Source organism: Netta rufina (genome assembly GCF_964035555.1).
Source record: "Netta rufina genome assembly, chromosome: 7".
Classification (NCBI taxonomy): Eukaryota; Metazoa; Chordata; class Aves; order Anseriformes; family Anatidae; genus Netta; species Netta rufina.
In genome coordinates this window covers 24,543,603-24,557,758 of record NC_140130.1, presented here as the reverse complement: position 1 = coordinate 24,557,758, position 14,156 = coordinate 24,543,603, and the positions used below count along the sequence as shown (strand labels likewise).

Genomic DNA, 14,156 nt, shown 5'->3' with positions numbered 1-14,156 from the left:
ACTGGGAGCATCTAGGCAGGCAGTCACTGTGTCTTAGGAGGGGAAGTACTGCTTTCCAGCATGAGCTGGCCAGCTTGAGACAGAATGAATTTCAATCCATCAATATATGTCGAATATAGCAGTGAAAGACGCCCGTCTGAAAGGCCTGCACATGAGAAGTCTTTATATGTCAAAGAGAGACAACGTGAGCAATAGGAAGGTATGTTTTCCACAAGCTCTCCTGTTAACAGGTCTCATCTCTGAGGTGAAGGGACCAACTTTACGACGGAAGGCAATGTCAGCTGCAAGAAACCATTCAAGCCCCTGGCCTCTCTGCCAGACTGCCCACCCAAGGGCTAAAGCATCAAGGTGATCTGGGATGGAGACAACTGTCCTCTGAAACCCGGAGCCATCAACGGAGGTCACACAAGCCAGCAAGAAAATCCATTTTTAAAAGTACAGTTCAACTGCCTGTGCAGTCTGCATTAAATGTGTCGGGATTGTTTTTCACTTCGAGTCAAAAAGTCTCACAGAACAGGTTTACACCTTCCTGCAAAAAGTCCAGCATCTCTTTCTGGATGAAGTGCCAGAGTGCAATTACAGTCAGCTGGCCAGTGGTATCGAGTCGTCTGTGGTTTGTTCCCTGAGCTCTTCCTAATGGGGTGCACTTGCTAGTCGTTAATCTGACGGACTCTAGACATGCAGTGCGGCACTTGGCATTCATCCTTACCTTTCAGACCAATTTAAAGTTACTGGTCCACCCCTGGTAAATGTCTCAGAGGGTTCATGCCGACACTGAACACAGGAGAGGAGAGAATTTAAAAAGAAAAACACAACAGTGGCATTATTTGTCACCCCACCATCCAGCCTCCCTTCCCGCCTGCACTGTCCCACCCACCTCACCGGCCTTTGCTGACAAACTGCCTCCGAGGCTCTGGCATGATGGTGAAAACAGATAATCCACACTTGCCTGTTGCCAGGAAGCGGTGCATTGCCAGGAGGAGCTGCGGTGATATTTTAACCTTCATCTCGCTGTCTGTCTGCTTGAAGGCAGAGAAGTCCTGCTTCCTGTCCCGATGAGCTACTTTCTTTTTCGTCTTGTTATCAGCTGGGGAAGGGAGGGTGAGAGAAGAAAGGAAGGAAGCGATTTCTGTTAGAATGGGGTCCAACACGAACTGCGCTTGGATGGAGTCAGCCAGGACAGCCACCCAGAGCAAACTGTGCAGACAGACCCCTCTGCAGTACCCGTGCAAAGCCCTGCTCATTGATACACCTTAAAAAAAACAGAAATAATCGGTGACCTGTGCTGCGGGCTCAGATCCAGGAACCCACAATCTCTGTCACTTCACTGTGAGAGAAGTGTCTGCTTGCAAGCATCTGAATGCAGAGCAGCTCTGCATCTTGTGCATGGTGTGGGGGCAATTCTAGGTGGGCAGGAGGGGTCCCTCTCAGTGTTACTAACAATAGAAAGGTGGTGTTCAATAAGAGCATCTGTGATAAATACCTTCTTTTTTATTTTTATATACACTCCTTAGAAGAAAAGAATCTTTTACTTTTTTTCTGAAAAGCTCGGAGAATGCTATTTCTTGCAGTGCTGCACCTGAGATGCTGTCTCACAAGGAGCTGTGTCATTGCCCTGTTCAGTGACTTCACCAGAAGTACAGGCAGGGAAATGTCTCTTCAGCAGGGCACTACTCCTGTATTCCTTTATTTCTTCTGTCAGTGAGCCCTCCCACAGCAAGCTTCACGCTGCATTTCTGGTACCCAAATACAGCACCAGCATCACATCACGGGAGGATGCCTTAAAACTTTCTATCTTTCAGTCGCCAGGGTGAGAGACCCAGGCTCTTCATCAATTGATGGAGGATTTCAATTCCTCCCATGGTTTCCTTGGCAGCCTGTCCAAAAACCTTCTCCCAAGAAAAACGCTACACAGTGAGAGCAAAGGCACCAAGTCTGCATATTTTTGTGAGGAATAGTCTTAAATGTTCTTTGTTATTCAGATAATTTCCAAGCTTCTTGTAAGAAACAGAAACCCAGGACTGGATGGTGACAGAAATAATTAGATCTGTAACCAGGTATTTCCTGTCCTTTCTACACTGAGATGGAGACGTGGGCACTTAAATTATCTCGGCAGACCTAAACAATTTCTGCTTTTAAAGTGACATGATGCTGTTTGGTTCTGCAACATGAACAACGTGCCATGTGAGGGATACCCTCAGCGTAATCCTAGGTGAGATACCAACAAGTACTGTAGCTGTCTTCAGGAGGTTCTGGAAATATTTAGATTTGCCTGTAAATCCAAAGCAGCAAGGCTGACCATGAGTTCCTGGGCTGTAGGGGAGAACTCAAGAAGAGGATAGGTCCAAATACAAGTAATGTTGTCATCCCTCTTGCCATATTCCTGATGCAGGACAACAATTGCATTTATTTTTTTGAAGGAGCCAGCCCAGTATGGAAGACTGCTACAGAACAGGGAGTTCTAACCTCAGATCACCCGTTCAGCTGACCGGCACTGCAAATGCACCTGGACAACTTGCAGGGAAGAGTTATTGCTGTCTTTGTGTGTTCCTTTTTGTCCTGTTCTCTTTAGGGTCTGTATTAATCAGTGTAGACATCTGCAGTGAGCTCCAGACAAGAGAATGAGGACAAAAATCTATCTTCAAATGGATGTGTGGTTCTGTTGGCACACAAGGACTGTCCAATAACCAAACAGCAAGGACAGGGACTAGCAACTTTGATATTTGCAGCTCTCTGGTACTCCAGGAACAATACAAATCCCAGAGGCCGAGACTCACTGACCGTGTGCCCACAGTCAGCAGCGGGATGCCTGGCCCAGGGCAGTGGGAGGTGGATGCCAGAGCCCCTTCTCTCTCCTCCCCCAGGTGATGCACACACCCAGGCTGACAGTCTGTGCCCCACACGCTGCGCAGTTCTTTCTAAGCCTGTGGGTTTGTTTAATTTTACAAGAAAGGCTTAGGAATTAACGAAGCTAGTTTTGCTAGTTCTTTTGGTCTCGAGCTGGGAAAACTAGGTTGCCCGGTGTCTCATGCATGTTTTGGCAACCGTCAGAAACTCAGCATGACTAAACCTGAAGCTCTAAAACAACCTAAAATAGCTTCTTGTAAGGATGCTGCTCCTCCAGCCTACCAGCGCTAGACCACAGGTTAGCAAGTCCACAAGCCTCATGGCCAACAGCATAAAAACACCTCTTTCTGGAAGGTGGTAACAGCCTGGGTGTGTCGAAAGATTAGATTCCAGCTGCAAAAAGCTCTGCTCTCCTGGCGCAGGACACTGCCAATATCTGCAGGTCCTGCCAGGCAAATCAGGGTTGCATAACCTTCCGTGTTGCTACGGTTTCACTGGATGACAGTGGAAATACTTAGGAGGGCAAACAGTTTTTTAGTCCTGTAGCTCTGTGGTTTACACGGGAGAGAGATGCAGGGTTTACTAGCACATATATTTACCATACCTGTTTTGAGAGCTGTTTGGAAATGGGAATGTTAGGGTAAGATGTGGTCTTCCCCTCAGGGAAGTGACTAGCCAAGGCTAATTCATCTGTAGAAAAGCCCTGGGTGTTAGATAGTGTCCTCTCGGCCTCTGGGAAGCTTGGGAAATGCACCCCTACGAGAGCTGGGGCCACAGGAGCACAGCACACAGTCCTGTAGTGCATCAAACGCTCCAACTTTCCAGTACCAAGAGCAAAACACGCTGACAGCTCTTCTCTGTGACACTGGCTGAGACATTTCCAGAGCCCACCTGTATCACAACTGAAACCCCTTCTCTGCACCCCATCAGCAACCCCGCTATGGAGTCACACACCCTGAAGCACTCAACCCAAGTAGATGTTGATAGATCAAATATATTTAACACTGTCTCTTGTTCCCAACATCTCTGCAAGCCATAAGGCAGAGCAGAGCAGAGCAATGTGAAATAATGCCATGTGTCTACTGGGTACACAGCCCTTGAGAAACTCAGCTGCAGAGCTTCAGTAGCTTTTAACAAAAACTGTAAATTTACAATTGCTTCTACCCTGACACAGCTGAAATGCATTTTCACAGAAACAGCAGAAAGGCACAGCTCCAACACCAAGGTCAGCCATTTCATCAATCTCCAGTTTCCATCAAAGCACAACAAAACAGGTTTAAAACTTCAGAACAAAGGCATAACACTGCCAAATTTTGTCATAAGGTCTGCTTTTAAGTAAACCTTATTTCTTAGCATAGAGCAAATCCTAAGGCTTTAAGTTCTGAGCAAGCTGGCCTTATAATGAACAGCACCAGACCTCAGATACTAGAGGGGGTTACTAGCACTGACACACTGATATCAAAATCAAAAAGAAGCTACCTTAACATATCATGGGCAATAAGCTACCTTCAGCAAGCCAAAAGCATGTTCCAATCACTACACCAATTGGAAGTGGTTACAGCATACCTGCTCGAATCCAAAACCTATCACATTTTCTCCTAGCTTCTCTGCATTTCTGTTCTCTCCCTTACCATTCCAGTTTCCTTTGATCTAAACAGCGGAATGAATCCCAGTGCTTCATACTGGAATCAGAAGGTCATCTTAATGGTACGCAGCAGGAGCCACCCCTCAAAATTTCCTGCATCCTCCAGGAAGCCTAGGAAGTTAAGCTTCCCTCCTAATCTGAACTAGGGATTTTCTATACTAAAACCTTCCCAGGAAGGACAGTTTCCAATGAACCAACTCTATTTTGTTCATCTAGGAAGTCTTCAGATAGTAAAATTAAATTATCATTTCCTTGCCCTCCAACATGCTTTTAATGTTTTTTTCTTTTCCCAGGGAACAACGCAGCATGATCTATACAGTTCCTTTTAACAAACAAGAAAAAGAAACCACGCCACTATTTTAGATTACAAAAGAAAGTCTGAATTCACCCTGTAAAAGCATTATGTTGTAACTGATTAGCCCAGCAATTAAGTTGTGGCAGTATGAAGAAGATCAATACTAACTGGACTTCTGTGATTTGCATAGTAATTAGACCATTTAGTGCAGTGTAAAACAAAACTGTGATTTACATGAACCTTTGGGCACATAAATTCTGGTAAAATACTGACCAGCTATGGAAAGTAGTTCAGGCAAAACCAATCTATTAGGAAAAGCAGAAGTAGGTCTATCCTACAGAGCAAAGCGCTCATTTGGCTTTTGGCTTGGAAGGAAGATAGAAGACTGCCTGCTTTGGCCTGAAAAAGATGCTGTAGAAACATTCAGATCCTTTTCATGAGAAAAGAAAAAGAAAGCAAAGGTCAGCTAAACAGTGTGAAAGATATTTAAAATGACCATTCCTATTATTTCTGTCACAATAGAATCTAGAGACATCCTTCTGCTACACTTGAACACAAAGTAAAAAATAGCATCTGCCAGCAAGCGATCAAAGTACAGATAAGACAGATGAAGAATGACAGAAAGGAAGTTCCATGTGCACAGGCCAGATTGTGCAGATGGGAACAGAAGCAAAGACAGTTTAGGTAACTGGTCAAGGACCAGAAAAACTGAAGTGAGGGGAAAAAAACGTCCCAGGTAACACTCGATCATTTGCCTTAATTTATGTTAACACTAAGGAAGGAAGGAGCTGCACTGTGCAATAAAAGTAAAAATAAAACAGAGTCATTTAGGACTTGCTGATTTTTAACCCTGAAGAAGCTTTTCCATTCTTAGGATCTCTCTGAATGAAGTGACAGAGACTGACTCTAAAGAGTCTCCATTCCTCTTCCCTGAGGTATGGTTATCTGCCTGCTTTCTTTCTAAAATGCAGTGAGTACATAGACTACGGGCCCTTGAGGTGGCGAAAGGCTAGGGGAAAATGTGGGAGGTCATGAGTGCTGGAACAAAGAGCTTTAAACTAGGCCACTGTGGTGGAGAACAGCTAACAGGAGAGACCAGGATGTTGTACATCTAAGTCTTCTAGATGGAATGATCAAATAAAGAAAGCTGTCCTATTTCTGAATTAATACAGCTTAAAGGGGTGAGGTGCCCATGCTGTGAAAACAAAAATCACTTTGACTATCTAAGGGATTTGCAGGTTATTTGTCCACTGATCTTTTAAATCAGCAACTTAGGTCTCTACAACATTTTGTATCTCATCAACAGTTATAAGACACAGCTGCTGCTGGATAGAGTCTTCCCTCTCCTCTGGAAAAAAAAAAAACAAAAAAAAACAAAAGTATAAATATTTCTACTCACTGTATAGGTCTGTTTCATCCAGAATCTCAGATTTGATGATCTCTTCAATCACATCTTCTAAAGTGACAATTCCCAGGACTTCATAAAAAGGATCCCCTTCTCCTTCATTGTTTACTCTTTGTACTATGGCCAGGTGAGACTTGCCTGCAAGGAGACAGATCAGCAATTTAGACATTTAGAAATTCCTGAAAGACCAGAAATTACAGCAGAATTATATACAACAGGTACAAATAAAAAGACAGTAAGGCTGATGTCGCACCTCATAAAAAAGCTACAAAACTTAAGAGACACTTAATATCACAACCTGATTTCCCTCTAAGAAATATATTCCAGGATCACATAAATCCAACTAGCACACTAGAGAACAGTCAAAAATATCAGTGTTCTCTTCCTAATTTCTTTCCCCAGTGAAACCATCGCCCTGGCTTTGCATTCATTATACTGTTTTGTTGTTTGTTGATGGATTTTTCACTTCTTGTGTCCTGCACTGGCAGAGCAAGGTCTAGCTGGAGTCCTCCTTTGCAGGGAGCTCCCATGGATGCTCCTGAAGCCTACAAACAGCAGCAACAACGGCCACATCACAGAAACATGTGAACAGGGTTAAGCTGGGGAGAGGAGCTCAGCCCATAAATCCCTATTTTCTTCCTTCCTCCTGCAAAAAAAAATAAATTATTTAGACATGCTCCAGGCAGAAGGGGACTTGTTTAGGAATGAATGCATTAATTAAAATATCCAAAGCAGCAGTGTCTGATTAACAAAGAGAAAAGCTAAGCTAAGATATACTGGTGGCTCTAAAGATCCCTAAGCTGTGCATCATTCGCCGTGCATTTCCTAACTCCTAAAGTCCTTTCTGCCACGGGAATAAGCAAGTACCCTTCGAATAATCAATCACCCTTCGAATTTGCTTTGACATCGGGGTTGCCAGTATCCCTAGCTGCCACCCAAAGTTGGTCCTTTGTAAAGGTGCCCAAAAAGACACCTAGATCTCTGCATTCAAAGGGTTCTCCAAACGCACACAGCATTTTGAAGCACAAACATGCAGATCTCAAGGTGCTTTGTGAGCTGTTGAGAGGTAAGCGGCACTGTCTCACGTTCTTCTTTGCTGATCTCAAAACTGATAGTTATCCCCATCTGGGGAAGACAACCAAAATAGTTCAACTTTGCTCAGACCCCTTTATAGGCAATAATGTCTGCATGTTTTAAGCTTCAGATTATTAGACTAACAAGCATTCGAACTATTCCAAGCCAGACTTACTCATGCTTGAAGAATGAAAATATCCTGAACAAATTAGACGAGGGAGGAAAACTTATCAACTACTGATATAAACATTGCATCAGGTCAAGTCAATTCACTTTGGTAAGTTTTTCACATCTGCTTTCCCAGGGACCAAACATAAGCAGTTAAAAACAAATTCTTGGTGAATGCTGTCTGTCGAAAGTTAAATTCTTTTGCTATTCCCAGCTTGTGATCATTTAAAAGGAATTTTCCAAAGCAGGGTCTAATATTAGACTCAAAATGAAGTTTCCATTCCACTTAGGCGATATTCTCACCAAAGTAACTACTGCATAATCTGATTGTCTTGGAGCTACTCGTTTAGATGCAGATGGACATACTTTAAATACCAACTCCACAGCACTGCTGAGTCTTATCTTGAAGAGACCTTATTCTACAGTGAATTAATAGAAAGATGATTTGTGATTTTAAAGGATCAACAATCGTATTGTACTGAAAGGCTTTCGCTGTGCCAGTTTTATTTCTTTGCATTCCTTGTAAGACTTCCAGCTCTTTTTGCTGCTCAATGAACAGCATTAAATAAAAGTGACTTCATAAAAGGATGAAAGATTTACGTATTATTACCCTTGCTCTTCCCCTGTAATGTATTACTCCAATTATATCTGTTCAATCTCACGATGTTCAAGAAGTGTGGAACAAAAATGCCAACATGGACAAAACAGATTGTAATTTGTTTCCCAGTGCCTGCTCAGGTATCAGTACATTTGCTTTCAAGCCAAAAGACACAACTCCTTCCAGAATTATATCCATCACAGAGCAGAACAGCTCATTTGCACCCGCTCATTCAGGTGCTGTTCACCATTCTCCATCAGTGAGCGGTAAGAGTGCTCAAATCCATTTGAGTGGATAAAATAAAAAAGAAGCCTTCCTCGAACAAAACAACGCTATTAACTCACTGTTTCAGCTTTGATCGAAATCACCAAATTACAGCCTTTTCTTCCACTTCTGTACTTCCTGGGATAAAGCTGAATGTAGCTGGTAAAATTTTACATTTTGAAAAGAAGCCTTACTAATAGTGGAGTCCTGGACAAATCCACAAGCAAAGGGGCAAATCTACAGCAACAGGACAGGGAAGGTACTGAAATGAAAAAGGCTAGAAATGTTTTTTTCTGGCTGTGCCATAATCTGTGATTTTTATGTTTTTGATTTATCACCCAAAGTATGCAACCTGGTCTAGTGGACGGTGTCCCTGCCCAAGGCAGGAGGGTCAGAATTAGAGGATCTTTAAGGTCCCTTCCAAGCCAAACCATTCTGTGATTCTATGACTGAAACTTTTAATAGTTTCAGATGTCAATGAAATCTTTGGTGTGCAGCATTGATCTTCAGCTTGATCCTCACTACTAAAATTACATGGTGCAGGGTTTATCTGTCAAAAACACGTACCTTATCCAAATGCAGACTGATGCTAACCTTCTTTCCCTCCTGACTATCAAGTTTTCCTCTTCCTGACTTTCAAGAATTCATCACTTTGCTGGGGTCAGATAAAATTCAACCAATCTAACTGGGATGCCTTTTGTTCTCAATCTCTCTCTGCATTTGCTTCAGTACCCCTGCAGTCACTTGATGAAGCAGGCCAAATCTGAAAACTACATTTCTTGGGTCTCTGTAAGTTAATTTTGATCCAGATATTTGCCAGAAATCATCAGAGAGCAGAATAAGCTGGTGCTGGTGACAGAGGTGGCAGGAAGATGCGTTCCCATACTGGCTGCTCTCAGTGTCAGGCTGGCTTCAGGCTGCTGTGTGGCTGGCTGCAAAATACCCTGCAAGTATGGGAGCAATCGAGGTGGAAAAGGCTAAAGGAAAAGCCAAAGGAGAGCAAAGGCTTCTTTAAAAATCATTTTAAAAGCACAACTCAGCATGTGCCCAACTTTAAAAGTGGTCTGTAAGTAAAATAATGACTCCTCTGAGTATTTTAAATAGAAATTGGCTACAGCTTTATTCAAAGACTTTATTAGGCCACTGGTATTTGTCATACCATTTTATTCAATTGAAAAAGCAAGGTTTCAGCTCTATTTTCCACTGCTAAGGACTACTGATACATATCCAACACGGAGCTGAGCAAAGCATACACCCAGGTAAGGAAACCTGGACTGTCTATATTATTAATAGGGCTTTAAGCACAGAACATATTAAACAGAGAGAGCAAGCGTGCATGGAAAATAAACAACTATTTTCTATACCTCACTGAATTTTCTGGCCACCGTCTCTAATCACACTGTATCTGTGACATTAATCTTTCTTTAAGCACTCATTTTAAGTGTTGATCCAGTGGGAGTCAGCAGGCAGGCAGCTGTGCAGCACTGCCAGCTCCGATGAAAAAGGCAGAACTGACCTGAGTGACGTGTACCAAGCAGCACGAGGAGGCAACTGCGGGAAATGCTCTGACCCAGAACTCCTCTGCGGCCACAGGCAGGCAGCATTTGGTTCAGCCTCAGCTTCCCCCACTTACTGTAGCAGCTGGTAATGTGAGCAACAGCCTATGGAGCTTGTACATGTGCACAGCACCAGATATAACTTGTGACAAATGCTCATCTCTCAGTTATCTTCATGGATAACTACAACACCAAGGAGTTTTGTTAAAACCAGACTCATTCTCATCCCGTTACTCAAAATCTTGCCCCTCAACTTGGATTTTGCTCTTTACCACAACTTCTGATTCATTTATTAAGCTAATCAAGAAGCATGAAGATGCTTAGTAGAATCTGCATGGGTCAGTGAACCTAGCATGAGCTCAAGAGAATCTATGCGATTGACTGGCCACACAGACCACCATGGGAAGAAATGCTTGAAAAAATGATCCTCTCACAATACCTTGACCATTCCTTGAAAGAGAAATGGAAAAAAAAAAAAAAAAGAAAGATTCTGGGATGCTGAGGTACTTATATGTTTAGAGAAAGAACCTTAAGAATATTGTTCATGTTCTGGCAGATGAATAGAGCTGTACCACTTCCCCACGGACACCCAAGCTGAAGAAATGGGCTGACAGGAAACCTCTGAAGTTTAACACATACAAATGCAAAGTCATGAGCCTAGGACAAAATAAGTCTTAAGTGGCACTGGAAACTGACTGGATGGGTCTGCAGAAAAGGACTCGGTGTCGTAGATAAGCTACAGAAGTCAGAAGTGCACCCTTGTGCCAACCAAAGCCAGATGCATAATGCCTGTGGAAGCACACTTCTGGCTAGCAGGTCAAGGGAAGGGATTATTCCTTTCTTTTGGCACTTGTGAGACCATACCTGGATTACTGGATCCAGTTTGGTATTTTCCAGTACTGGAAAGACATTGGCAAATGGAAGCAAGTCCAGTGGATGGACACTGAGGTGGTCAGGGGCTGGGGCACACACAGTGCACAAGAAGGGCAAGGAGAGCTGCGCTGGTTTCATCTTGCAAAGAGAAGGCTAAAGGGAGATCTTAGAAGTCTTCACATGCTTCACAGTACGCTATAGAAAGGACAAAACTAGATTATTCTTGGAGCTTGATACCAATGGGAAAAGAGATAATGGACATGTTGCAAAAATGCAAACTCTTCTTGTTCCCTGTGAGGATGGTCAGAGGCCCAGAGGCACTGTGAGATCTCTGTCTTTGGAGGCATTCAAAACTCAGTGACCTGACCCAACTTCAAAAATGGCCTGCTCTGAACAGGAGATTGTACCCGATGACGTCCAAAAGACCTTTCCTAAATTATCCTGTGATCCTAAGAGACATTGAAGCTAGGCATAATTGAAATCTCAGCTCGATTCATTTCTGACTTTTAATTCCTGTATTTCTGCTTAGGAACCCAAATGATGCAAAATTTTCCATGCATAAGGGTGAGATGTAAAGACAGCAAATACGCTGTACTGATCTGGAATGATACGATATGGTCTTGTTTGTGATACAAGTAATACCAAAACAATGCTACTAGCCAGACTATGCTGCAGAAATGTAATACTGCTGCCACAGCTTTAAATTGAAAGAGTGATCTCTCCAACCTATGGTAGGTCTTTATAAAACAGAAGATCCCTGCAAGTCCTGTTGTAGTAAAGCTAAAATCGGACTAGTAAATTTGTGTTAAAAGCAGTAATCTGAGTCCATTTGCTGTTGGCGAGTCCTCTGGAACGTTAAGCTGTAACCTGTGTAATACAGCTGCAATTACACGGAGAAAAAAAAAATCCCAGGAGGTGTTTAGTTGCCCTTGAATTTGCTAACTAACAATCTGTGCTGCTAAAACACCTCACAGCTTATTCTCATGCGACTGTCTTGCTTTCAACTGATTTCAACAAAGGTAAACAATGTGGTCTGTCGGTGAGATTCACAGGTTCAACAACGCATTATGCAAAACAATCAATTTTAAAATGTGTTGTATAATTTAACCATTAAAAACAACTCCCTCTAGAATAGCATTGGCTTGCAAGCAATTATACCCAAATAACAAGTGTTCTCCTAAATCTCTTTTCTGCAGCACAGTTCAAGGGCATTAAATCTCTTTTCTATTAGCTGAAATTTGCATTCATGCTGTTTGCTTTTGCACTTTGATTATTTTCAACGGGGAAACGGGATTGCTGCTTTCCCCCCGTCCTCTGTTACGTCCTGGTGCACATTGTCTTTAGGTTCACAACGCCGAATCAGGAGAAAAACAAAACTTCTGCACAAACATGATCTACATTTAAAATGGACTTTTTAGATCCAGCCTTTTTCAGCAACAAAACACATTTTTTTAATATACATTTGGGAAGGGAAGCCAATAACTAACGTTCATTTAATGTAGCCGCATGAAACTCATCCAGACCCTCCAGGAAACGAGTGAAAGTACTAGCGGTACCACAGGGAATATGGTGATTCTTCGCCTTTAAACTGGAAAGCTTACAGTCTCACACAAACATTAACTAGAAACCGCAGAAGCCTTCACAGGAAAATCAAAAAGTAGCACTTTAAATGGATTCTTTGTGTTAAAAGCCTGAATGCCCGTTTTAGTGGGAGGACAGCAAAAAAAAAAAGGAAAAATTAAGGAGAGTTTCAGAATGACTTCCTGACAGTGAATTGTATTTGTAAAGAATACTTTCCCAAGGGAAACGGCAGCAGCTCAGTTACTTGCAACTCTGAAAATGAGACTGGACAATGCTCCTAGAAAGGACTCGGTAATTCGCTGCCCCGTGGCAGATGGAAGAGGAGATGAGCTAACATTTTCCATCTCTAGCAGCCTATCACCCGGTATACGCTCTCTAACTCAAGGGCTGCTGCCTACCCTGCCATTTGTTTTGGTCAGCCCTCGGTGAGAAGTGCACTGCCCAACTTGATTTACTTGGCAGCTTTTACAGGAAAAGCACGGCTCTAAAAAGTTGTTACCTGTTGCAGCTTTAAATGCAACTCAAATGCACCAGGCAATAAACTTGGATTAGAAGCAGAGAAGTCACCTACTAACAACAGGTCCATGAGTAAAAGAAATCAGCAGGCAACCAGAAAAAACTTGAGAGCAAGAAGAAAGGTCATTTAAACTCAGAGCTCTGCTATCGAAGTGGAAATCTTAGGGAAGAATCTAGAGAAGTGAGGACATTTAGGGGAAACTATTACCAGGTGCAGGCAGGCAGCAAGACTGAAACTAAAGAGTGAAGAGGAATAGGTTTAAGCCCCCTGAACATGAGCATTGATCCCCTGGTCAAGGACAGCGTGCCAGTGCTTCCCAGTCATGCAGTCCTTATCCAGCAGGGAATTTAGGCTGAATATGGCTAGGATTAGCAGTAACACCTGATTTCGGTATGGTAAATGGACAAATACAAGTTGCCTCCTAACACTGGAGGCTAATGTCCTACAGAAGTATCTATTAGACGTTAAGTGGGAGAGGAAGAGATTGAAAACATCAGGGTTGAGAGAGGAAACTCTCTCAAAACAAAGCCTTTTTGACATCCTTCTGAGGTTCTTACCAGAGGCGGTAGTATCGGGACACAGGTGGGCTGAGAAGAGAACCAGGCTGGAAGTTTAAAAAACAAGTCAAGGGAGTGCAGCAAACAACGTTGAGAAAAGAGGTGGCAACACTGAGAAGGGAAAATATTGAGTCTGAAGAGAGACCTATCTATCTCTATTTGGGCTAACACAGAAGAAAAAAATACGCAGATAAAACGTAAGGAAAGCAAATAGAACACTTAAGTCATCCTTGGTCATGGTTCAAGTCTTCCACAATAGATTCAGAAGATACTGAAGTGTGACACACTGATGTGATTGCCCCCGTGCTTCCACTTCCCAAGGCAAGTAATGACCTTCTGGAAAGAAGCGTAAGAAATGCATCTCTTTACTGACTGGCATCTTCACAGCATGGCGAACAAGGATTTTTCTTAGTGTTCAAGGACACATGGAAAAGATCCGTGCTAATTTTATTACTTCCCTGTTCGTTCAAGATTGTCCCCACTGATTTCAGCATTCCTTCAGGGCTGAAGAGCAGGCACCAGCCAGCAAAAATGCAGCCAGCAGAGGGAGCGCAAAACCTTGGGTTTGCTCCATGCAGAGCTGCGGGTCCTCCTGAGAACCGAGTCCAGCAGAGAGCAGGTGGAGAGGAGAGGTCCTGGACTCTGACAGCGGTGGGGCCAGGGTGCTGGCCTGCTGCTGGGTCTGGGCAGATCTTCTCTGGGAGATGGATACTTCAGGCTGGGACTTCACAGCAACGACTGGTACCTACTGTGGCCTGTTCAGTGCCTCCTTCTGG

General features: G+C 43.2%; 1 protein-coding gene across 1 annotated transcript in view; it reads right to left on the bottom strand.

Annotated features, from left to right (window-relative positions):
- The window catches only part of CNNM2 (cyclin and CBS domain divalent metal cation transport mediator 2), a gene marked incomplete at its 5' end in the record, with an annotated part of 110,565 nt that overhangs the window by 15,720 nt on the left and 80,689 nt on the right, over positions 1-14,156 (bottom strand). Inside the window, 2 exon segments of the mRNA XM_084289696.1 lie at positions 945-1,087; positions 6,187-6,330. Coding sequence (XP_084145822.1) covers positions 945-1,087; positions 6,187-6,330 — 287 coding nt within the window.